The sequence below is a fragment of the Poecilia latipinna genome, unplaced genomic scaffold (genome assembly GCF_001443285.1).
Source record: "Poecilia latipinna isolate Pla-1442-1.1 unplaced genomic scaffold, P_latipinna-1.0 Scaffold1098, whole genome shotgun sequence".
NCBI classification, from domain to species: domain Eukaryota; kingdom Metazoa; phylum Chordata; class Actinopteri; order Cyprinodontiformes; family Poeciliidae; genus Poecilia; species Poecilia latipinna.
In genome coordinates this window covers 38,220-64,447 of record NW_015113714.1, presented here as the reverse complement: position 1 = coordinate 64,447, position 26,228 = coordinate 38,220, and the positions used below count along the sequence as shown (strand labels likewise).

Sequence of the window (26,228 nt, the reverse complement as noted above, 5' to 3'; positions counted from 1 at the left end):
TTGATTTTATTCTAATATCACCTTTATGGATTTGTGTCTGTTTGTCATGCATTATTTCCAGGCCAGACATAAAGGTGCAGCTTATCAGCTGTGACTTCAACCTGCAGCTGGGTGTGAATGGATTTTCACAGATTATCTGAGTCTCTCACCTCCTGCTCACCATATCACATTATTCAGAGGCTGTACATTAGTTGCTCCCACATTAAGCCTCTCCCCTTTAAGGCATTCCTAGAGACAGTCTTTTCATCTTATTTTCGATTCCTGCTTCACCTTTCCTCCCTGATTTCTCCGTTTCAGTTTTGCGGCTGTCAGGGAGATTTGAGGAAGAAGAAGCAGGATTCCTCCGCGGGGAACTCGGCCTCTCAGAACGACAGGATGACTGTGATCTTTTCCCTCGCAATCAATACTGTTTGTGCTTCTTCAACCCACACTTCCAGCTGTGGTGGGGGTTTTTTTTATTCCTCCTTTCTACTATTGCTGAGCTCCAGCATGGATTTCATGGGGTGTGAAATGTCACAAACAGTAGAGTGAGACCCCATGCGCTCTTTTAATTCACCTGGATTTGGCAAAACAAGATTTCCAGTCATGTTTTCTGAGACAGAAGAACAATAATGGATCTGAGAGCAAATGATAAAGGCAGATAAACTAAAGAGGGGAAATGAAATATTACAGTCAAGTGTGCAAGGCAAATAAGATGATTGCCACTCCTCTTCCCTGAGGCGATCTGGGTTGGTGATGCCTCTTGCTGAGGCTCTGAAGTGGTGACAATAATGTGCAGCAGAAACTGGTAATGAGTCGTTAAAAAGAGAGATTTGGGGCTTTACTGATCCGTTTCCACACCAAATGTCTTGGCTGTGGGAGTTGGAACCTCTAAATATTGTTGGGGGAGTCGGGAGGGGCTGTAATGGGATTTAAGGATGCGCTTCTGGGGTAGAACCATAACACCGACTCAATACATATCCTCAATATGTCTGTGTGTGTGTGTGTGTGTGTGTGTGTGTGTGTGTGCGCGCGCGCGTGTGTTCAAATTTCATCTTCAAAGCTTTTTCTTTTTGTATATATTAACTGTGACAGGCGCAGAGCCATTTTATTTTTTCTGCTGTCCTTTTTTTTGTTGAATGATTTTTCAGCCTTTTGTTCTGGACACGAACACAAGCAGACAAGGATGGTTGTGTTCGTGCGCTGAGCAGGGGATGCTGCGTTGCCATAGCAACCAGCCGTTTGGCAAAGATTCCCGTGATGTCAAGTCTCGTCCGGGATCATATATAGGTTCAGGACAAAGATACTGGCACAAGCAAGCAAACACACTGCATACTGTACATGAACATGTTTTTTTGTCACAGATATACATCCTTTACAGTGTTGTGAAAAATTTTTGCCTTATAGATCTCTTCTGCTTTTTTGTCACACTTGCATGTTTCACATCAATAGACTGGGAAAAAAAAAAAACATATAAAGTGTAGTGACCTGACCTAATCTGACTGCTTGTTCTTGAAAAAACAAATATGTCTGAAAAGATGGCCAAAATTCACCCACAGAGTATCTGCATGTTTCAAATTTAAGACTTTTTAAGACCATTATGAGTGAAATGTATTTATCATGACAGAAATGCACAAAATAAAATTTAATCTATTATAAATAGTTCAGAGGTTTTTTTGCACATAATAAATATACAGCTCTAGAAAAAATGAGAGACTACTGCTAAATTATCAGTTTCTCTGATTTTAGTTTTTATAGGTATATGTTTGAGTGAAATTAACATTGTTCTTTTATTATATGAACTACTGACAGCATGTCTCTGAAATTCCAAGCAAAAACTTAGTTTTTGCAGAAAATGAGAAATGGTCAAAGTAATAAAAACCTCAAATAATGCAAAGAAAACAAGTTCATATTTATTTAGAAACAACAATACTAATGTTTTAACTCAGTAAGAGTTCAGAGATCAATATTTGGTGGAATAACCATGAGGTTTTCAATGGGGATCAGTGCAGTGGTCTCTTAATTTTTTTTCCAGAGCTGTAACATTGTACGGGTTGGCAATAGAAGTGAGCCAGTGACGAGTGTAAGATGATTTGTTTTTGTATTTCAATTAATGTGGGTACAAGATCAGTTATTTACTAAAGATGATCGATAGCTAAGTTGTGCTGTACCTTTAAGAGGAGCTGTTTCTTTCTTCTTCGGTGTTTTTTTATTTTTTTTATGAAGGCCAGAGACTGGTTCTGTTTTGCTGAAGGAAGATTGAATAAAAGTCTGGACAATTACACTATTCCCTCTCAGTGTTCTGCTTTTTCTCCATCCACAACCTCCTATTTTGTGGTAACACGTATTTACACGTATTTACGCATTTACCCCACATCGTAGGGGTAAATACGATGTATCAAATACGGTTAGCTAACAAGGGTGTGTTAGCCTAGCAGCCAGAACGCAATGAATAGTCTGCAGGTGTCTCAAATGTTTGCCTGACAGAAAAGTCCCACAAGAAAAACAAATTACATAGATAAAATAGTTTTGCCATCACAAAATTTTATATTGACGTATTTCAGATTAACTTACATTTTCTGTAATAAAAAATGAGAAGAACTCAATTTATTAATTTTAGATAGATTAATTTAAGACTTTTTAAGGATGCGCGGATACCCTCATCCACAGGGATGTAATCGATTCGTTGCCAGGTGCACAAATGCTTGTAGTCAGGTGTGATCTCTAAATGCGGCACAAGAAGTTATTAAATTTAGGTAGGCAATTTCTTTTGGATCTGATTGGTTTTAACAGCATTTTCCTTAATGAATAAATTAATATTTAAAATCTGTTTTTGTATTTACTCTGGGTATTTTTGTCTGGATGATAAGTGTAACAAAAAAAAAAAAGCAGAACGAAAGCAATATGCAAGGGTGCAAATTTAGGATGTTGTATACATGTAGATAGATAAAATACTTAGAACTTCAAAAGTTTCCATTGCTGCAAGTTTAATCAGAGGAAGGCAGATGTCACTTCACACAGGTACATCTGTGTTGTTTACTCACCCAGAATGCAATAAACAGGAAATTGGGAGGAAGAGAAATGGTGAGAAGAAGACTCTGATAACAGGGAATCTCTAGATGGCAACACTGATAAGAGAATATTGGGAATTGCGATAAGAGGAAATTGGATTTGTGTTATCAGTGAGCTGCAACATCAAAGGCCTTTTGGCAGAGGGAAGTGGGAAACTTTAAACCAAAAAAAAAAAAGTTAATTTCACAAGTAATCTCCCGCCTTGGGGCTTGTGGGTAAAACAAAACTCTGTGAAGATGAATTTAGCTAATCTCTCTCACACAGCTTCAGGGAATTGCAAAGGCACAGGGATAGAAATTTGCCCAAGCGGCTGGTTTGGAGAAGTAAAAATATGGAAAACGGAGACATCTCACTCTGTTCATTCAGTGTGAGAATGATGATGGCTGTTCTGGCAAGTGCAAAAAAACATGATGAAAATGAGTAAGAGCTCAGATATTTCCTGCTGTCTATGAATGAAAGGGACACCTGAGTCACAACAAACACACTGTGACAAAATACAACATGCTCTTTTAAAAAATCTAGCTTTTTTATGTTTAAAAGTTTCTTTCTATAAGAATATTTCAGCTTAAATTAGGTCACACGCTTATTGCTATTCATTAATCCAAGGACTGTTGCAGTGTTATTTTTAAAAAGTACCAAACTCGAGTTCAGTATGAAAACATGAAGCAGAGATTTAGAGCAACGCTGACAAGAAAATACTGACGTTGTCGGTCCAGATATTTAATGCTGAAATCTTTCAGATCATCAAAACATTTTTGTATATCACATCTGAGACCTTTTAAGATTTTATTAATAAGTTCAACAAACTGTTCTAGTTTCAGCTGTCTTATTATTTATTTCTGTATCTGCTAGACTTTAAAAAACAACAACAAAATATCAGATTTTCAATTCTAATCTATTTTTTCCTCACATTTTTTTCCCTCTTTAAAACAAACAACACATGACACAGCATCTCATCAAAGCCATTTTCAAATGTGAAATCATGTTTTTACTTCCTGTCCATCAGCTGATCAGAGCCGTTTCTGTGCTTTTACGTTTCTGTGCATCTGTTCAGATGAGAAATGCTCACGGCAGCAGGAAACGGCCGAGCTGATGCTTTCTCTCTGGCTCAGTCCAACTGCTGAGTAAAGAGAAAAACAAAATCTGTCAGTCGTCTCCCTTCTTTTTTTATCTGCACTGATGGGAAATGCTTCTTCCTTTTTTGCCTTCAAATGCAGCAAACAACACTTTCAGACAATTTTGACGACAGCTACAAAAGAAAATGTCTGGGTTTTTTTTAAAGATATCTTGTCACTATCTGGTCAATCTTTGTGTTGCTGAAGCCACTTTTCTGCCAGTTTCCGCTTTGTTCAGTCTTCAGTAATCACAGAGATGCATAAAAACAGCAAACAGAGGAAACATTGTAGCAGTTTTGGGGGTTTTCCTCAGCAGCTTAGATGATTTAATATGTACAAGTCTTATGTACAAACATCTTCACTTGTGGATAATTTATTGAAAATGTTCATGTTTTATTTAACCACTAAAGTCTAAACATGTATATATTTTTTTCTTTAAATCTCCAGTTGATTTACCAATTTCTTAATTCATGGAAGAAATACCTGCAGACTCATTCAATAAATTAGAATATTTTTGAAAAGTCAGTTTATTTCAGGAGCTTTTTCACTAAGTGAATCATGTTATATGAATTACTTACACATAATTGAAAGACTTTAACTCTGTTTATTATGATGATATTCTGGTTACTGCATTAAAATTACATCAAACCAGTAAGCTATTTGTAAAAACAGAAATTTGGCAAATATATTGTTTTTCCCCCCATATGACTATTTAAAAGTGTTCATTATTTTTGTTTGAAAAGCCCTGAGAAAAAGTGGAAATTTACAGCTTCGGGTTGCTGCTGACATCATGTTTCTTTTAAGCAGGTCCTATTTAAAGTAAACAGAAACTTAAAGGGGTTAGAAGAGGAAAATAAAAGTATTTATTTTAGTTAATAAAACCGACTTATAAACTGTATTTATAAATCAAACATGTTACATAAAACAGTTTTTGTGTGACAGAAAGCTTGGTTTATATAAAAAGGAAACAGGACTCCCAAGCTGTGCCGGATTGTCCAACTTGGCTGAAATAAGGCCAACTTTATAACTGCAGAGCTTTTAGTGTTTAGCATTTAATTGGTCAGACTTTCTTTCTATGCTAGAAGCTGCAACAAATTTCTGTTCTGCACACCCTTCAAAATGTTCACTTCAGTCTACAGTCTAATCTTCAGCCTGGTTTTCTCCAACTCACATCAACCAGCAGAGATCTGCAAACCTGCTAAAGAAAACACCAATTAAGTTACCACTAAAACGTACCTTGATACCCCTAAATAAAATCCAGCTGCAATCAGAAGATCCTAAAAATCATCAACTAATTTAATAGCTGATTAATCGTTAACTGGTTTACACAACCTCAAAAAAAAAAAAAAAAAAAAAAAAAAGACATCTCCTGAAAAAACAACACAGTCAGAGCTGTAATTAAGCCCAAACTGTACAGAATACATACACATTTTGCATTTTTGATTATAAAAAAAAAACAAACAAACAACAAAAAACCTTTTTGTCTGTAACACCCTGAACTCATCAAGTGGCAGTTTTAGCTTCACCGGGTTCATAATCACCTTTAGCGAGCCAATTACTAATAGGTTGAAACCTAATTTTAGCTGTTTACATATACTTTTCATCCAACCTGAGCTTCAGCCATTTTGCAAATAATACAAATGCAGGCCACACTTTCTTAAACTGTAAAATAAATAAGTAAAATCATGCATCGGTGAGTAATTTTAAATGTGGAAGGAAAGTGATTTATCATTATGTTTCCTGCTGATTACTGACCGAAGTGGAGCTCTGATTTTATTTCATTTACAACAGAAGAGGTCAGATTATTTGGGCAGCACCGCATGAGATGAAGTGACAAACACGCAGGAATCAATCACTTTCTCGGTGCTGGAGAAGAAGAGAAAAAAGAGAGAGAGAGAAAGAGAGAGAGTGAGAAAGAGAGAGAGAGGTGGTGGGGGAGCTTTTTGCAGATCTCAACACTATTGGACGTCTGTGTGTGTTTTCCCTCCCGTTCATAGTGCCGCACCCTGAACCTCCCACATCTACATCCTCACTCTGCACGGCACAGATAGATATTTTTATTTGTACTTAATTTCCGGCAGCAGCTGGAGCGCAGGAAGGACGACGCTTCGGCACCTTCCCGGACAGGTTTGGAGCCAGAGATGGGAGAGGATCCGCGGCTATGACACGGACACACCGGGCGGGAAGGATGGCTCTCACCAGCCGGGAGATGTTAGGCTTGATCGGAAGCGCCTGCCTCTGGCTGCCGCTGTTTGCGGAGGTACGTAGGGGCTACTGTACGATGAGGTGCATTTTTTTCCACCCCAATATGGCCTGATTTTTTATGGGTTTTTTAAACGCTCTGCTCTTTTTTTTGTTGTTAAAAAACCATTTAATCGCGAGATAGTCACGCTCTACTTACCTCCACCCCTATTTTAATACAACCCCACCTCAATTAGGCTGATAACTGAGATGAGGTTTGGATTATTTGTTGTTTTTACACAACCCATCCACCGCTGATCCATGCGGGAAGTATTCCCAACAAAGCAGGTGCATATCGGGGCGTTAACAAACAGCAGATCCGCATCTTATCCAGCTACTGATGGCATGTTTCACAGCTTAATTAAACAGACTTTATTGATTGCGTCGCACGCACAAAGCCATGCATGCACAGTGGCAGATGAACGCTGCCTGGCACACCTCCTTCCACTCCTCCTCCTCCAGCGGAGGGGATATCATGACACGGAGCCATCGGTGGCTCCTCTGGTCCACGCAGGTGTTGCAGAGATGAACCCCGCACGCCTGGTTGAAGCTTGTCACAGCGGTTTGATCAAAGCTGGACAAGTTAACCCAGAAGAACCGCAGGGGAACAGGTGCTGCTGTCAGATGCTGCGTGGCTGTTTTCACTGATTTACACAAAATAATGTTGTTTTTTAATTCCCCATTGAGCTGCAAATCAAACAGTTTCTATAAATAAATGTAACTGAATCATTTCTTCATTTAAACTTTGCAGTTTCCAGTTCACTGTCTATGAATTCATCGGGTTACACTCATGATTTGACTCTTCAAAAGGGGAAAGGCAAGAACACATTCATATTCTGCAGATCTGCAGGCTAGAAGTTGGTTACAGGAAAATAGCTGCTTTTGAAAACACGCCCACATTTACAGTCAGAACAACAATTAAAGACTTTAATGGGGCAGTATTACGTATTTTCCAGGCACATAGTGCCAATTTTATAGCACAATCAAGTAAGTATGTTACCTTCAGTTGTTATAAAAATGATGTCAAACCTTTGTCTCCTCTGGCCTCTGTCTCTTTAAAAACTTCTGCTCTTTCCAAAGCTACAAATTCAGGAAGTCATGGTATATACAGCATTTTTATAACAACTGAAGATAACACAGTTACTTGGTTGAGCTATAAAATGGCCCTATGTTTCTGGAAAACATAATACTGCCTCATTAGATGATTTGTCAAACATGCATGAAAGAATCAAGGCAACACTCCAGGTATGTTTCTGCTGAGAGAATAACGTAAAGCTTAACATCTCATGCTAAATTTAGCTAAATTTTGCATAATACTGCCCTTGTCCTTGTTGTTGACAAATGTGTTTTTAAATGCTTTCTTTTAAAGGAGCCTTTTATACAGAATTCATAAAAATGCTTTTCATTTGGGTCTCGAAAAGGAGCCGTTTCAAATGACTTGTTAAGTCACAAATCAGCGGGCACTGCCCGTAACCTGGCAACCATCTTGGAGCTCTGCCCGTTATCTAGCAACTCCAGCTGAGCTCCAGCATGTTTGGTCAGCTGGTTTTACTGCTGTATGTGCTGTACAATGGCTGCTGGAAAAATAAAAGTGTTATTTTTTGTTGTTGACTTACCATTCAGAAACCACTTGCTGATTCCTTGTTTGTTGTTTTCAAAGATGTATGGGTGTATAATTGCTCGTCTGTTTGCAGCCATTTTTTTGTGTGAGTGTAAAGTTGAGTTGGGGGCGTGGCCAGCAGCAGTTTATTTGGATTTAAAGTGACAAGAAGCCCTAAAAGCAGATCATTCTGAAAGAAACCTAAAATAGGTTGAACTGATTGATGAGTTTGTGCAAAAAATGTAACAAATATGTTTTGTCGCCCTTAGACTGATCCTAACCTGTTCAAGGAAGCATAATGGGTCACCTTTAATATAATCATGAAAATAAGGTTCTGATCCTTCATCTCTCTGTTGGTTCTTCCTTCTTGATGTGCTTGTAGCTTATTAGCCTCTGCAGAAGGTGGTTTGCATGTTTGCATGGCAGTGCAGTGGACGCAGCTGTGAGGCATCTCAACAGATTACCGCCGTAATCGAGCCGAGGGATTGACACGAATGGAAATATCAGGAGCCGTGTTTTACGACCACAGGTCACCTGTTCCCGCTCGAAATCATTAGATGCGGCTGTTTCCTCAGGGAAATCTTAGCAGCTTGGGTTTGTAGAATATTTGAAATGATGCAGAGTTAGAAAATGATTGCAAGGTGACCAGGCGAAGACTCACACTTTATTGTTTTTCTTGTCTGGCATTTAGGAGAAACGGAAAAGATCTTCGGTCTCTGCTACAGCTGCACATTATGAGCATCACAAACGAGTTCTTGGACTGCAACAGGCTCATATATTTAAAGTGCCAAGCATTCATCTGCTGCAAGCCAGTAATATAAGTGGCCAACAGAATGGTCTGCACTACAGCTTGTACCAACAGTTGATTTAAATGGCAATGGCTGAGATGCTAACTGTTCTCAAACTGGTCCAATTCTGGATGTTTGAGTCCAAATCCAGTCCCAATGTCTGAATTTATATAGCTGTTGATAACAATATAAAATCTTTTACTTTAACATGTAGTGGTGTTTTTGTCCTGGTGTTTTAGATGAAAATTAAAACATACAATCAATTAATCACGTTATATTAAAATGAGCTCGGTAATTTCCATTTTTGTTTACAGGGATTTTATAATCGATTTCTTTTAAGGTTTTGATTTTGTGTGCTTATTACTTCAGGTTTATTTATTTCTCTTTTTAAAATATCTTCCAGTTCCAGTCTTAAATTTTCTTTACAAAATTATTTTTGAGAGGCTGAACTTGCATTGTTGCCATTATTATTATTATATAACTTGAAAATGGTCTCAAAACAACAATATTATCGTTTATCGCAATAATTTATGGGACAATTTATCATCCAGCAAAATTTGTTATCACAGGACTAGCTACTGCCATACAACAGTTTGTGTCTATATCTTCAGTTGTATTAATATTTATAAGACTGATAATTACATAACAAGCCTTAGAACTGTCCTTTCATGTCTGTATTAACATTTTGCCTGCGAGAAGCTAAATCTGTATATAGACCGCTGAGAGATGCAGGGCATTACCACAGTAGTATAAAAATGGCAGCTGCTGTCAACCTTTCAGCTTTACTGGGGTGCAAATGTTGCTAAAGAGATCAGAAAATTCCCTAAAACCAACTGTGTATATGAGTGATTGAGGAAAGTCACAACATGCAACTCAATAAAACATCAGTTTTACTTATTTTAGTGAAACAAAGTGAAGATGGTAACCAGGGCCGGGTTCAGAGGGATGTGGAAAACTGTTTTGATGCCCTGTCTTATAAAGAAAGGAGGAAAGTGAAGAATGAGCCACCAGCTCTTGTGTTCGGTACTGGGAGCTCTTGAGATATTCTCCACTTCTCTCCCAGGTTGAGTCGCTTCTGTTTGAAGCAAAGTTTATCTCATCTTTTTGATGTTTGGGCTTCTAAATCACAATTGATTAAATTGAATTTGCCAGCATGTTCTTAATAAAATTAAATACAGCGTGGCCGGGTGTTAGGCCCCCCAGAGGACACCCTTGGATCTGGCCCTGTGTGTGCAGTGTGTTGATGCTGAGCAATGAAGAGGAGGAGCTAACGGGCAGCAGAGATCGTCCATGTGAAGGTGAAGCAGGTTGCATTTCATCGGCCTTGCTGCAGTTATTCCACAGAGGCGATTGTGTCCTTGTGTGTTTGTCTCCTGATCTCACAAATAAAATCCAAGTCATTTAACATCTCATGCTTTCCAGTGCTGGTGAGTGTCCTTATTGTGTGCATTAAGTGTTTCTGCAGACATAGCATGTCAAGTTTTCACTAGAACTGAAACTCATTCACAAATTAATAGTAAAAGCTTCCGGAGCTTTTTCAATGAAAAGTTAATGGAAACCTAACAGAAGAACCAACATGGCTGACCTTCCCTCCATCCAGGACTTGTACAGGTCGAGGGTCAGCTAAAATCTGTGCAGGCTGCAGGTGAATGTCAATTATACCACTGTCAATCTTTGAAAAGCAGAAGTAGAACTTCCTGCACAACCAGCAAGAATGCAGAAAGTGGTTTCTTGATAGTAAGTCAGCAACAAAACACTTGTCTAGCAGCCGTTATACAGCAGAAAAACCAGCTGACCAAACATGCTGGAGCTCTGTTTTAACAGCAAAGTGCCCACCAACTGTGATGTAACATAAAGTTATTGCAAAGAAATGACTTGACGGTTATTTGAAACGCTTGGGCTGTTTTTTTTTATTTTTATAAAAGTACAAAAATTTGCAAAATGTGAATTTTCCACAAGAGATGCGACTATTTTTACGTTTTCTTCTGTCAGAGGATAATTTTCCAACAAAATGTACAACATCCCAACATGTTCTGTTCTCCTCTTACAAATGTAATCCAAATGAGCCTGTTTAATGTTGCGTCTCGTTTTGCAGATGGTGGCTCAGGACAGCTACCTCAACGAGGTGCAGAACTCAGGTAGGCGGGAAGTGAACCGTCCGTTTCTCCGCCTGCTTCTCCTACGCCATCGCTCTTTACTCTTTCAGCCCTTCTCTCCATTTTATCCCACATTCTGACTCAGACAGCATAAAGCACATCTCCATGTCTTAAATCTCCCCGTCTTCACAGCCTGCACCTCTCTTCACCCCTCATTCAATTTCTTTCCTGAGCGTCTCTGAGAAGATTGGGAGCCATAATGCTGACGACGATGGGGGTGGGGTGAATATCTCTGTTTTTACGCCACGTTGATAAACGAGGGAAATTCAGGCTTAATGCTTTTCCAAACCCACCATCCATCAGCAGCTTCGGCCTTCCCGTCACGGGAATGCCTCGGCACTCTTCAGAACCCCCTTCATCACTTGCCTAGGTCAAAACGTGACCAAAAATCTAATTAAAACCTGCTGTAAATGACCTCATTTGGTTATTAGTTTAATTTCTGTGAGGAAAACGCCTTTGCCACACACACACACGGACTCCAAGCCTGCGAGTGTGAACCGTATCAAACGCTCATTGTGGCTGGGAAATGGATTATGAGAGCTGGGAGGCTGAGCGTTCCCAAGGCGATGGGCAGAATATGGCTGTCGTGGCAGAGAGGAGCGCGGCGGGTGTTGAGACGAATAAAAGAGGCTGAATGAGGCAGAAACGATGAGAGACGAAGTAAAATGTAGAAAACATTGGTTATTGTTGATGCAGACAGACACACAGGCTGGATTTTGGTTTAAGTGATGGCTTTACAAGTTATTAAAATTGAGCTAATGTGAATAAAAAACGTTTTATAGAGGAAAATACGAGCAGAGCTTTTTATTTAAATTCAGTATAGTTTGGAAAAGATAATCTTTTAAGTCAAGGATTAGAGACAAATATGTATAAGATTCTTATAGAAATAAGGATGGGAATATAGAGTTAAAAATGTAGATTCAAATAAAAGTGATGATCAATAATCATACAATACAATAAACAACAAAATCCTTAAGCATTCAAACATTATTAAAATGAATTTACTACATGCTATGCCTGTCTTAAAGTACTTGGATCCTGTAGATGAAATTTAAACCTCCTTTAAACGGGAAGAATCTAAAATGATGTTAAAATATTAAAGATGTTCTAGTCTGTCCAAACAAATCAAATCAACTTGTTTTATTTTTCTTTTCAAATCTACCCAAAAATGTCAAAAATATGAAAACTGAGCTCAAAAACTACGATTAGACACCTAAAAAATGATGTAACACGAGCTCAACGAGGCAAACTAAACCAAAAAACCCCAAACAGAAACACTCAGACACTGAAATATCTATTTTATATTAAGAATTTAGAGCTTCTTGTATATTTTTTATTAGGCGACACACTGAAGTTTCCATGCATTAATATTAAGAGGGCTTAGAGAAAAAGTCAAACATAACTAGGTGGATTATTATGATTAATATTAAAATGAAAACAAATATTTAAGGATCAAACTACAGCATCTACTAATCCTGACCAAATCCTTATTAACTTTAACATGTAATTTTAATCATGACAGCCTTTTTACAACTACTTACCTGACTCCAGAAAGCTTAAGTTATTTAATATTTTAAATCCCAGCACTTCGTTAACTTACAATTAAAGATACATTATTAATGAAGATGGCAACATTTACCTCTGTGTAAATCTGTGTAAAATATTTAACTTGCATTTTAAAAGCGCCATATGTGGAGCTTCAGGAGTTGCTGTCTGGAAACCGTTCTCTGCACTCATTGTGGATTTTTACATCAAAACTAATTCAAGACGAATAAAAACAGCTTTGCTGATCAGATTGATTAACATGATAATCTGTCATCCTGGCGTTTTCTTTAATCTATAATCAAGTTAGATATTGAAAAGTTGGGATTTCCTTCAGACATTAAAGTTTAACAGGATTAGGAACTGGTGAATAAAATATGTAATTTCACAGATTTGCACAAAAATACAAGTATAAAGTGAGCAATCTCTGAATTTTATTAAAATTGTTGTCTGTGCTCAATTTTAAATTTGACTCCAGTTCATCCTGATTTCACTGCTATGAGTTGTCGTTTAATAATTAAAAACGGACAATATGCAGCTCAAACATAAATATCACCATTTAATGCTAATCAGAACTGTGACTATAATAATAATAATAACAATAATAATAATGGAGGAAGTTGAGTTGTGGTCTGAGAGAGGAATTCAAATGATTGATTTGAATAATCTATAATCCAGATTATAGATTATACATCTGCATTCCCTTGACGGGTTTTTAATGAAAAAAAAAAGCAGATTGCCTGTTAACAGTATGACAAAATGGGATTGCAGATTATATTCTCATTGATCAAATCAACTTTAAAGAATATACAAAAAAAAAAATCAAACATCAGAAGAGACTCATTTGCAAGTTTTAAAATAAGACCCTTTACAAAATAATGTAACATTTTCAAAGCTCAGTCATTTATTTTCCCAGGGTTTTTAGAGTCAAGAAGTCTGAGAAAAACGTAACACAGCAGGACATATAGAAGAAAATAATGACATGCATAAATGTCCATCTGCAGCAGACGTAATATGTCTAAAATTTATGAAGCTGAGCTTAATCTTTTGAGCTTCTTATATTCAAACTTGAATCGAGTGTCGCCCCGAGATATTTAAATTTAGTGATTTTGTCATTTTAAGTGTTAGGAGGTTGTAAGAAAAAAAATATCTTTACAGTTAGAGTCACACATGACTAACGGAGGCAATAATGATCCTCTGATACACAGTTGTTAGCTTAGCGGATACTAAGTCAGTTGTTTTATATGAAAGAGTGTCATCAGCATCCGACTGCGGTTTCACATCAACACGCTGCTCAGCAGGATTATTAATATAAAAGCTAAATAATAAAGGATCTAAGGCAAATATCCACGAGGTGAAAGGTTTTTATAATTATTGTAATCTCATTTCTTTACACAAGAAAAAAGCAAAAAATAACAAAACTACAAAATGGTTGAGGGACTAAATGCATAGATTTTAGTTCACGTTAAGGAAGATGAAAATTGCATCTGATGCAGCAGAGATAAAACAAAGAGACTCACTGGCTACTCCTGGTCTGAACAGTGAGGATAAATTAAAAATAAATATGAAAGGAAGAAAAGTTTTGTTTTTAGACGACTTCAACAGCTCTTTTTTTATAGCCTGAAACCCATTTTTACGCTTAGGTTGTTGTTGTCAATCTTAAAGAACCTCCATTTTATTTCTGTTTTTAGGATTTAAAACAGAAAACTTAGCAAAAGAAGGATGGATCTCTATTTTCTTTGGGATGAAAAATAAAACACAAATTCCAACTTAAACATTTTCTTGTACTTTAGTGTTTTTCTTTGTGGAAATTCAATTGAAATATTCTAGAAATAAACTGAAAAACTGTCAAAAACCTGAGTTTGCTATAATATCTAAATTTAGAAACAGTAGCTGGTTCTTTTTTTAATTTAGCCGAAGTTATTAAGAGCTATTGAAAACTCTTTCAGCCTCAGACTGAAACTGCTGGTTTAGACTTTAGCTAGCAAATAAAACCACTATGCATCTTCTTTTATTTAACAATAAATACTAATATAAAAATGTTTTTACATGAATCTGCTCAAAAAAAAAAAAAACCTTCAGTTTTTGTTCCCCAGAGAACTGAAAAATGCTAATGAAAAGTGGCACAAAATACTTGCTAAAAGTTGAGCCGGTTTGTTTGTAATTACGTGCTGCAGATTTAGAATGACACCAGAAGACAAATTTGGTGGCGTCAGGAGTAGAGCGGTGCATCCTGAGACAGTTTTCAGCACCGAACAATCAATACAGCAAGTGAAGGTCAGCAGATAGCGAATATCTCAAAGCCACCGGGGTTTTGCAATGAAAAAACAAAATCAAAACTCAAATCAGAACCAGAACTTAAAAGAAAAAGAGGAACTTTATTTTTAGAAATAGCCTTCAAAGTGTGCCTTTTAAATACAGCTTAGCTTCACTTATTTTCTGCACTGCATAAAACACAAAATCTTACCAAGTATTTCTTGTCTAGTTTTTAGTGCAAAATATCGTAGTATATTTGAAATAAGGCAAAACAAAGTTACAAGTAACTTCATAGAAAAATATAGGAACTACAGTAAGCAATTCCTTAACATTGACAACAAATTATTTTACTTTTAACAAGACTCTTTTCCTATGTTATATATATTTTGGTGTATGGAAAGACGAGCCGTTTCAAAAACCTGCTGATGAGTCACAACTGATAGGCTGCCGTTACCTAGCAACCCCAGTCCATCACCTAGCAACCACAGCACAGCCCAGCCAGTTACCTAGCTCAACACAGAAGTTTGTTAATAAAGTACTAGTTCCACTGGCAGCTTATTTCACTTGTAACGTGGGAAAACTGTATTGTTATAAATTAAATAATCTGCCACTGGAACTGGTACTTTTTGTCAATATTCAAGAATTATTGATTTAATAGCTGTTATATGTTGCTGAAAAGTTACTTGTAGGTTAGTTTTGTCCCATTTCTAAAATACGTGGTAAGATTTTGTGTTTTTGCCGTCTAATCGAAATCAAATAGTTGGTCTCTAAATACTCTGTTCATTCTGCAGGAGAAATGGGAACAATTATCATTGGCTCCAGATTTGAACCATACTCATTATCGCAGGGATTAAAGTACGGATACAGCTCCTCGGTAAATAAACACTCAGTAAAAGAATAAATGTGTACTGCTTTGATCACGTCAAAGAATGTTACTTGACCTCCGTTGTAGTCAACAAAAACCCCGACGTGCTCCACTTTCCCTGTATACACCGCCTCGCCTGGAGAGCTGAAGGTTTCAAACTTGTCTACTAGGAACCAGATGGCCCAGAGTCCGGAGTTCGGACTCCGAACTATCGCCCCATTCTTTTGGAGCGACGCCGTTGCCACGCCCAGACACCACTCCGTCTTTTGGCCCACGTGAACCTCGAAGTAAAACCTGCGTGAGGAAAATCCTCTCTGCCCCACAACAGCGAGATGCTGAGTGAACATGTTGGGTTTTGGGATCTGGTTTCCCCACAAACCCGTGCCCATGTTGTACCACACCTGCTTCCCGTCAGCGGATAAGGTGAGCATGGGGTGAGCTGTGTCAAAATCCAGCACGATGTTCTCCCCGTACTGCTGCATGTACCTGAGCGCCACCTTGTTTGACGTGTCTGTGCTGTTTGAGAATCTGTTGAGTTCTTCGTTCAGTTTATCCAGTAAGTCCTGCAGTTGAGATATTAAGTTTCTCACACACTTATGCACGTACTTCACCTCCAGGTGCCTGATGAAGTTATGTGTGGACAGGTCCATGGTGTATGGGAGGAGGGACTGGTTTGGGTACCTTTTGAGAAAACACACCGGGTCTTTAATCTCTTTCAGTTCCTCCAGATTCTTTGCCGTCACCTTCAAACAAGAAATCTCTTTCTCCATGTCTGTAATTAACCCTGTTGCCTGGTTCTCTGCTGCTTTCTGCTTCTCTTCAAACACCTTAATGAGTTCCTCTTGGGTCCTCTTAATCTCAGTAACCAACTCTGTTAGATCCCGTCTTCCATGTTCGATCACCTTTTTTGTCTCCTTTTTGCTTTGCATCAGTGACTCCTTTGTGTCTTGGACCTTCTGCATCCTTTCTTGAATCATCTGATGCACTTTGGCCTCATTACCAATCACCTGAAGCGTCATATGGTAGTATCCCTTCTGCACGGAAACAACATCATGGTTGGCGTGCCGTAATCCGACGCAGAGGTCGCAAAGCACCGAGCTGTCATTCTTGCAGAACAGCATCATCAGCCTGTGATGCTTCCTGCACACCTTTTCCCCCAAACTCTCCACAGGATCAACCAACGTGTGTCTCTTCAGCTCAGAAGCGATGTCATGAGGCTGTAGATGGCTGTCGCAGTACGAAGTGACACAGTCCAGACAGGATTTCACAGCCTGGCTGCTGCAGATGTCACACTGCACCTCACTGCTACAGCTGACCGGCTGCTGACCTGCTGACCTTTGGGTGTCAACGTTCGTGACATGAAGGGACTTGAACTGTGACAACAGATCTGCAATGAAGATGTTGACTTTAAGGTTGGGCCTGTTTGGAAAGTCTTCCTTGCAGATCGGACATTGGCAGACAAATGTGGTATCCCAGTAGGACGTGATGCAGGGCAGGCAGAAGTTGTGTCCACATGGAGTGGAAACGGGTTTGTTGAAGACGTCAAGACAGATGGGACACAGCAAGTGTTCCTCGGTTAAGAGACTTCCACCGGATGCCATTTCTAAAAAACACAAAGCACAATTACATCAACATATTAAGATAAATGTCTGAAATGAATTAAGACAGACTTTTTCTGGCTCACACAGATTCATGCTTTGAGGACTGACCTGCCAATTTTGATTTGTCCTTCAACAAAAACAAGGAATAATGTTTTTTTATTTATTGTTTATCTTTTTTTCAGTATTAGATCCTTCAAGTAAAATTGCTTAACTGTCATCTCTGGCTGATTGACTGGAGCATCTCCACTGAGTTTTTGAATTATTACAAAAAGCGCCAGACATCTCTTAGCTGTTCTGGTGCTTTTTGACTGGCACACAAAAATACCCAGGAGAAAACCAAAACAAAAAAATGACATTAAAAAAATCCCCAAAACATCTTTAAAAAGTACCAGCATTTTTTGGTATTAAAATAAAAATTTAATATAAAAAAAATATCTATGTTGCTGTTGTTATTTTTTTTAAACTCAGGAAGAGTTCAGAAACCAATATTTGGTGGAATAACCAGGAGGTTTTCAATGGAGTTCAGTGTAGTGGTCTGTTTATTTTTAATATTTTAATAAAAACTTTAGCACAAAAATGAAAGACAAAGCTTTGGACTGATTCCTGGATATTGGTAGTAGTTTAGAATCCAACAGAAAATTAAGGAATTACAAGATTATCCTAATTTATTTAGTCTAAGCACATTTTGATCAAATTCATTTCAGCTTCACTAAACTCCAAAAAAAAGGCGCTTTAATCGTTTAGGCTTTCTGCTGCTGTTACTAGCCTGCAGTCTGCTGCTTTGCAGATATTCCTCTTCACACCTCAGAAGATCGTTATAGTAGATGGGAAAATGGATAGAAGTAATTCCTGGGAAAAAAACGTCTTAAAGGCTACAAAAAGACTTCGTATTGGTACTTTGTGTTGATCCTATGAAATACATCAACATTTATGGCTGTAGCTTAATTTGCCTCTGTGAAAGTAATAAAGCACCATTAAGTGGTCTGTTACTGAAAGGCACTTACTAGAATCAGACATTACCACCTCCTTTAAAGCAGAAATTATATATTTTTATATATAGCTCAGTAAGATTTATACAAGCAACTTCCTTCTCAGATAATGGCAACAAGCTTCCTTATAAACTAAAAGATAATTACATAAACTATATATCTTTTGAAGCAATCTGTCAAGAATACATACAAAGGGTTACTCAGACAATGTGGTGGATGATCCACACCCTGCAAATACCAACTAGTGCCACAAAACACATCAGCCTCTCTGTTTACCGTGCAATCTGTTTTATATTTACTGTGCCAGACAAATAAAAAAAAAACATTGAAAAGCTACACAAAGCTCACACTGCATTTTCTACATACACCTACTAAGCATTGCTTTTCTCTTTTTACTTCCTATCCAAGTGTAGTCTTGACTTTAAAAGGGAAGAGCTGCAGGAAAAAGGGAAAGAATGTTAATTTGTTTTTGTGTGCCCTTACCCTGGTAAGGATGACGTGTTTCAGCTCACCTCTCCTGCTGCTTATCTGGCCTGTAGGTTACAGCTGTGTCCCCATCCCAACAGTTTGTAGACACAAAACTCAGAAAACAAGGAGTTTTGTAGTTAAAGGGAACAGAAATATCAATTTATGTGCTGCTGAGAGAAATGGACGGCTTTAAACACTCCCCAGGAAAACCTAATTACTTTCTGTTTCCTGCACCACGCCTCTTAAAGGGACAGGCACGTATTTCTTGTGTGTGGAGATTTTTCATGTTGAAGGCTGCTTAAAGCTCCCTAATCATTCATAGATATTCAATTTTTTCTTCAGCAGTTTTCTCACACTTCCTGGCTTTTACTGCTTTCCATCTTCTCTTCATCCAAACTGGATCAAGTTTGTGTGTTTGCTGCAGTCAGGCAAAACCTTTTGAATTTGTGAGTGTGTGTGTGTGTGTGTGTGTGCGCTTTAGGACTTGCATCTGGGTGATAATGATCCTGGATGGCCAAGCTGTGTGTGTTGCTGAGATAAGACTGTTGCACTAACACTGGAATCCTTCCACCATTAATCATAGCTCAGTTACCGCTCGACTTTGAAAATCCCCAAAGATCTTCAAGGGGAATTCACCCAAGAGCTAAAAAAAACAGAAATAAATTTAGAAATATGGAGGTTTCTACCTTAAGATTACAAGGCCAGGATGCAGATGAAGTGAATTGTTATTGTTGCAAAATGAAAGCGAAAGAAAACACAAATAAGAGTGAAAAGAAAAAAATCCCCTCACAGCCCCAACAGTTTGAATACAGTTAACCTATAAACTAATCATCTGGGTCATCGTATTACATCACATTAAGATATTTGGTCTACAAACTAGACCAAGAACAATCAGTGTAATATTGTGGGTTTTTTTTTTTTTTTTGCAGTACTTCATCACATCAAGTAGTTAGCCTTCCAATTTCCCTGTATTTGTTGCATCAGCTTTGCAGATAAAATGTTAATAGATGCAACAACCCACTAAAAAGGACCATGATGAAGAGATAAGTGATGCTATTTGCTTCACCTCTTAGTGGTTGTAGTGTTATGCTTTGAGTGATTTTTGAGTTTTTGCTTTAAAGTTGGATAAAAATGAAAAGTTCATATTCACCTTCTACCTAAAATGGCTTCAGCTCAAAGCAAAGTGTTGATATTCCAGACTTACAGCACACTTAACTGAGTTCCCTTTAATTAAATGCTTTTCATTTTTCTAGTTTCAGGCTTTTGGTCTCCCAGTTTTAATGTCATGTTCCAGTTGTGCTTAGAACTGAGAAATTTGAACTTGCCAGTGAAATAAATCAACTGGATTTCCCACTGGGAAACTGGGAGCAACTGTGACTACCCCAGTCACAACTTGTAAGGTGGACTTGACGATTCAATATGGCCGCTCCTCACATCAACAGCAACATGATGTGGTGGAAACATGTTTATTTTACAAGAAACGGGTAGCGCCTGCGACTTTAAAATGAAAAAAAAAAATAAATAAATAAAAGTGGTGTTTGTTTATAGAAAGTGAAGCTTAAAATTATGTTTCTAAGAGCTACAGCTAACATGTTTATGAGCATCGCCACATTGAAACTCCAACTTCTTAACTAGAACGCTGTTACTTCGGGTCTGACGTCAAAACCTGCTCCAGGTTTTGTGTTTAACTGGAACGCAGCATAATCTCTCCTCTGGGTTTGTTTTCATCATTTTCATTAGCGCTGCTGTTGGATCTTCAGCACATTGACTGCTCCACATTTTGTGGCCTAATTCTGCTACACTTTGATGTCAGCAGTTTCCCCTCTCAGTCCGTCTAAGCTTCACTCTCATATTTTTCCTCCTCAGAGAAGATTACTCGAGGTAGTTGATGTTACATTAAGGCGAGTTTGATCGTGCTCAGTGTGGATCGGGTGAATCCTGCTGTGGGAGTGGACAGAGAATGATCCACGCTAGCTTTTATGTCTTGATGAAATACAGACATGGGGATAATGTGATCTTCTCCTCACAACATGTCTTTCTTACTCACGCTGACCTAAATCCTCCTCATTTCATCCAGAACATCTTTTTTCTCTGCTCTTCCTCAGCAGTTCCCCTTATCTTCTCTTCTTCCTCTCTGCAGTGCCTCTGTCTTGCTCTGAGGGATTCACTGAGTTGGGATACTACAACGGCACCGTGTCCCAGACGGATTCTGGCGCCCCTTGTCTGAAGTGGACTGAGTTTCCAGACTACGTCATGCAGTACCCAGGCCGCGGCCTGGGCGACCACAGCTACTGCAGGAACCCGGACCGAGAGTCCAACCCCTGGTGCTTCTTCAGGCAGAACTCAGGTGCTATCGGCTGGGCTTACTGCGACTGCCACCAAGGTACGCTAACACGTGTTCAGGTCCGATTACACCCGTCATGAATTGTCCCAGAAGTTATTATGATAAACGACAATATTGTTGTCTTGAAACTAATGTAAAGGTAATATTAATGTGAGTACACCCTGCCAATGATCAATAAACCTTAATTTCTAATGAACATTTTACACTGGAACTGACATTTTAAATATCCAAAGCTAATAAACAAAACAACAGATAAAATGGATACTGAAGTCTCTGTAATTTGTAAACAAAATTACAATTGAAACTGAAAATGTCCAGTCTTTTGGAGAAAAACAAACCATCATGCAAATGGAAATTACCAAGCTATTAATTGAGGTTTTTCTTGAAGTAAGGGTTATGTTCAGAAAACCTCACCCATGTGTCTGGTAGACATTTATCTTATGTATTACAGACTTCTTGGCATCAATGCTTCTTCTCCACTGCCATAAGTGAGATGGGTCAAGCAGAGACAAACCCAACACATGCATGTAGCATGATGTAATGGGACTCGGCAGAGTTAATTAACAGCTTAGGTCAATGTCTGTTCATTGTCCAGAGAGGTTGTGAAGCATGATTTAGTGACTTCATTCTGGTTTTGTAGCAACTATACTATAATTAGTGACATTAATTTGTACATTTATTTAATGACTACATCTTTATTACAACTATTACTACTACAGCAGAGATAGATATTTGTGCTTCTCTGTGATTTTCAGGGGCAGTTCGTCTGGTCGGCAGCTCGTCCTCCGACAGCGGGCGGGTTGAAGTTTACCTGAATGGCCAGTGGGGGGCGGTGTGCAACTCCCACTGGACAGACAGAGACGCGACTGTTATCTGCAGGCAGCTGGGCCTGGGGTAGGGAATAAAATAATAATGTAATATGTAATCTGATTAAGTTCAGTTCAGTCCGGTTTGAATTACTTTAAATAAAATTTGTTTTGATTTTGTTCAGTTTGACTAAAAGCAGTTCAGTGGATTTAGTTTATTTCGATTAAGTTCAGTTCTGTTTTGATTCAGTTCAGTCAAATGAACTGAATTAACATTAAGATTTTTTTATTCTGTTCAGTTCAAATCAGTGAAATGAAAATTGGTTCATAAAATCCAGTTCACTTTAATTCTGTTCATCACAACTCAGTTCAGCTGTATTGGATTTGATTCAATCTGTTTGACTTAGTTCAGTTCGAGTCAGTTTAGATTCACTTTGATTTATTTTAATTAATTTCAGTTTAATTAAAAACAGTTGGGTTTTTTTTTTATTCACCGACTTCATTTCTATTAAGTTCATATCAGTTCAGTTCAGGTTTGTTACATTACATTCGCTTCAGATTGACTGAATTCAGTTCAGGTCACATTCCAAATAGTTCTTTATGATTCAGTAAAATTTAATACATTTAATTTAGTTTAATTATTTCAGTTCAGATGAGTTAAAATATGTTCGGTGGATTCATTTAAAATTTTGTTATTTTTTATTCAATTCATGTCAACATCATGTCAGTTCAGTTCAATCGTATCCGAGTTCATTTAGTTTGAATTACAGTTCATTTGCATTGTAACTGGATCAGTCCACTTTCTTTCAGTTCAGTGCATTTACATCCATTCAGGTAAATTCAATTCAGTCCAGTTTTGTTTATTTTAGCAATAATTCAAGTTCAGTTTACCTATGTGAAATCATTTCACCATCTAGTTACACACAAGCGAATTCAATTTTGTTCTGTATTGTTCAGTTGAATGATAATTTAGTCCAATACCATCAGATTTCGATTCCAGTCTAGTTAAAAACATCCAATTTACCCTCAAACTGAATCTAGTTCAATGCAGTCAGATTCAGGAAGCACCTAAATGACTGTATCTCCCTGGATGAAAGTGGAAAGGATAAAAAAAAAAAAAAACCCTCCTGTTTATTTTTTAAATTTAATCTTTCCAGTGATATTGGTACTGGGCTGCAGCTCTCCCAGTTTGGCTCAGGCTCTGGCCTCTTCCATTATGAACGTCTGGGCTGCCGTGGAGACGAGGACGCCCTGAGTAAATGCCGAAGCAGGACGTTCGTCACCGGTGACTGCAGCCATGGCAACGAGGCGGCCGTGGTGTGTGCGCCACCTGAAGGTCAGCGTGACTTCTCATTAAAACTACACCTGAACATTTCCCCCGTCACACCTGAGCTGCGAAGTGACCTCCTTTCTTTGTGAATAATCCCAACACTTTAGGCTCACGTATATTATAAATTCCACCTTCCTGTCGCAGGTAGCGGTCCTCCGCTGCGTCTGGTGGGAAGCGAGGAAGACTTCGAAGGTCGTGTGGAGGTTTTCCACGCGGGCCGGTGGGGCTCCGTCTGTGACGACCAGTGGGACGACAGAGACGCCGAGGTGGTGTGCAGACAGCTCGGTTACGGGTATGCCAATCCATATTTTTGTCATCTGAAAAATAAAATCTCTTTAGTTTTCTTATTTAAAAAAACTCCTAAGAAACATTGCAGAATATTTTATTTGTTTGATGTTTAATATATGAAGTCAAACATGAGTTGAGTAGTTGTCTTTTATTACGTACATACAGCTTAAAACTTAAGTTTAATTTTAGCGTAATTACATTTCATGCCTCAATAAAGAGCTTTTCCCCCACATTTAATTAACAATCTGTTTAAATATCCTTCAATCTGGTATTTTTCTTTACTTTAGTCCTCTTCAGAATGACTAATCAGATTTTTATTTGTAAAAAAAAGACAATTTTGCACAGCAATTTCTTTGTCAAACAATATCACAATGAAATATGTTGAAGTTAAACAAAAAGTCAAAGGGAAATAAATGCTTTTGTCATACCAATATTTATTTCATTTTTTTAATAGTCAAGTTTATCTGTACAGAACGTCTCATGACAAAGCAGCTCAAGTGCTTTACACCATAAAAACATAACACAGTAACCGATTATGTGGAACATAAACATTGCATTTTGTCAAAAGTCATCAAAAGAAAAAATACATCAAATATTGATAAATGTTCCAATTATTATGAATCAAAGGCAGCTTAACAAAAACAAAAAGTCAATTAATGTATCTCTGGTTAAATCTGTCAAATCATAAATGTTATTATTTTAGTTCAAATGAAAACCTTTGTATTCATATTTAACTAAAGTTTACTCTACAGGCTGATCAAGTTTTACTTTTAAACAGATGCATTTTCTGGTTTACTTTTTTAAGGCTAATAGAGAGAATTTGTGAACACAATAAATGGGACTTAATTTCTTTCATCGTTTCCTCTAAAACTGCACAGAGCTACATCTGCTAAAGAGCTTCGTTAGGCTGATTGTGTTCCAGAGAGTGAGCTGGAAATATTGAGTGGCAGGAGAAACCGGGAGAGCAACGAGTTGCCGTGTAGATCAGGAACAATCCAGGGGAAACACCTTGTTTACGTTGCATCACTGCAGGTTTTCCTCTCCTCTCCAGCTGTCAGACAGCCAATAAGTTGTAACTGAGAAGTGAATCTCATGTTCAGCTCTGAGTTGCATCCCGTCTCCCGAAGCGCCAGGGGACAGCTCTGCGTCTGTGTTTGTAAATAAAAGAAGAGCTGACGACGATCTGCAGGTGTTCACACGCCGGCGCGCAGACTTATGTTTGACACGTTTTGACAATTCAAAGCAAAATGGTTGATGTTTTTGAAGTCTACAGGGTCCAGTTTATTTATATTGTGAGTTTATGTGTCAAACATGCTTCATGCTGCCAGACTTCTCAAAATCCTCCCTGGACACAGCCGACAACTTCAGATGCAAATAAATAAATAAATAAAGATCCAGCACAAAAACAGTCCATGTAATTTTACTGTATTTATTATACATCTAAATTAAAAATACTAGCACTTGAAATGTTAAAACTATTCATTTTAATCACTGCAGCTTCCTAAATTCAGTCTATTACATATAATGACAGTAGCAGAATGCTTAGTAGGTATTGCGTTATAACTTTATGCACATACATACATATTTACGTTATTTGAAAGCTAAGATTGTTTAAATTCCAATAATGCATGTCAATCAAAGACACTATTATTCAGTAAATGCTTTTGTTAGATCAAAAAAAAAAATCCAAAATAATGTTCATCTCACTGTCTGCAGCTTCTTAGCATTGACAAAACAGAGTCATCTCGAACAAAAATGGCTTTTTTTTTATATCTACACGAGTCCAATTAATAAACTCCAGGAACATATTTAGTCCACAACAAGCTGACTGTCCACAATCCAATATAATCTGCAGCTGAAAACTTTAGAAATTTCTCACAAAGTTTGCATTGTAACTTCCGTTAGCATTAATGTTTTAAGCGTTTTGGAGAAATATCCTGATTATTTTGACTATTATCTTTATTCACAATGTATTTAGGTATACTTTTGTTTTATTAATTTTTTTATGTTTATTTCTTTTTGTTCAAATGAAATTTCACAAGGCTTGCAAAAACTTATTTATGTGTTAAACCAACACAAAGTTTTGCCAAATTGATAAACACAATAACATTACCTGAATTTGGAAGGTTTTTATTGGCTAAAACGCCACACAGTGATGTATTTTACTTCTGCAATAAGCGACTTCATTTCAAAGTTTGTAACATTAATAATAATGTGGACGTGTTTGGATGAGTTTTCAAATCTCCGCTGCTCCAACGCATCTGGTTCTGTTGGTTTTGCTGCTTCTCTTTGCTTTCAGCAAGTCACCTGCAGGTTGTCTTTAAGTTAAACATCAGTTTCAAACAAGCAGAAACACACAGGGACAAAAACACATCCGCAGCAGGGCTTTTATAGCATTTATCCATCAATAAGTTATGGCTACAAGGAGCCACTCTGTAGCTATTTATTATTCAACAAGGATTTCTTATATGTACTTTATATAGCATATTAGTTAGACACATTTAAGTTACTTTGTGTGGGTTGGAGGGGAGCTGCTGTGGAGATGGGATGTATTCAGAATAAAGTGCTTTTTTATTCAGTTATGACAGACTTTATCTTATATTCCCCCACAATACCAAAACTAAGGAACTCCTGAAAAGCAAATCCAAATAAATATACATTATAAGAAGCCATTTTCTAAGTGTGAACAAAGGTTTCCTGTTCTTACTACCCAGAAAACGTTGTGGAAGTAAAAAGTGAAAACATTTTTTTAGACCAGTTTAAGCTTGATTGGCATGCAGCGTGTGTG

At 37.8% G+C, this 26,228-nt stretch overlaps 2 protein-coding genes and 1 long non-coding RNA gene across 4 annotated transcripts in view; 1 reads left to right on the top strand and 2 right to left on the bottom strand.

Moving 5' to 3' along the window:
• Positions 1-6,068: 6,068 nt before the first annotated feature.
• Positions 6,069-26,228, top strand: part of LOC106959582 (neurotrypsin-like) — a 31,741-nt gene continuing 11,581 nt past the window's right edge. Inside the window, exons 1-6 of the mRNA XM_015052258.1 lie at positions 6,069-6,426; positions 10,891-10,933; positions 20,813-21,055; positions 21,772-21,910; positions 22,980-23,158; positions 23,297-23,444. Coding sequence (XP_014907744.1) covers positions 6,328-6,426; positions 10,891-10,933; positions 20,813-21,055; positions 21,772-21,910; positions 22,980-23,158; positions 23,297-23,444 — 851 coding nt within the window. The 5' untranslated portion in view covers positions 6,069-6,327. The remainder of the gene's footprint in view (positions 6,427-10,890; positions 10,934-20,812; positions 21,056-21,771; positions 21,911-22,979; positions 23,159-23,296; positions 23,445-26,228) is intronic.
• LOC106959583 (nuclear factor 7, ovary-like) lies at positions 15,414-18,900 on the bottom strand. Of its 2 annotated transcripts, none has more exons than XM_015052260.1 (2): positions 18,688-18,900; positions 15,414-17,217 (listed from the first exon to the last, which is right to left on the bottom strand). In XM_015052260.1, the coding sequence occupies exon 2, from the start codon at positions 17,213-17,215 to the stop codon at positions 15,530-15,532; it is 1,686 nt and encodes a 561-aa protein (XP_014907746.1). In that variant the 5' UTR covers positions 17,216-17,217; positions 18,688-18,900; the 3' UTR covers positions 15,414-15,529. The 2 variants fall into 2 exon arrangements, with proteins under 2 accessions (XP_014907746.1, XP_014907745.1); XM_015052259.1 differs by having other exon boundaries at positions 18,717-18,900.
• The window catches only part of LOC106959584 (uncharacterized), a 6,855-nt gene continuing 4,481 nt past the window's right edge, over positions 23,855-26,228 (bottom strand). Inside the window, exon 2 of the long non-coding RNA XR_001427388.1 lies at positions 23,855-24,588. This is a non-coding gene — a long non-coding RNA (uncharacterized LOC106959584). The remainder of the gene's footprint in view (positions 24,589-26,228) is intronic.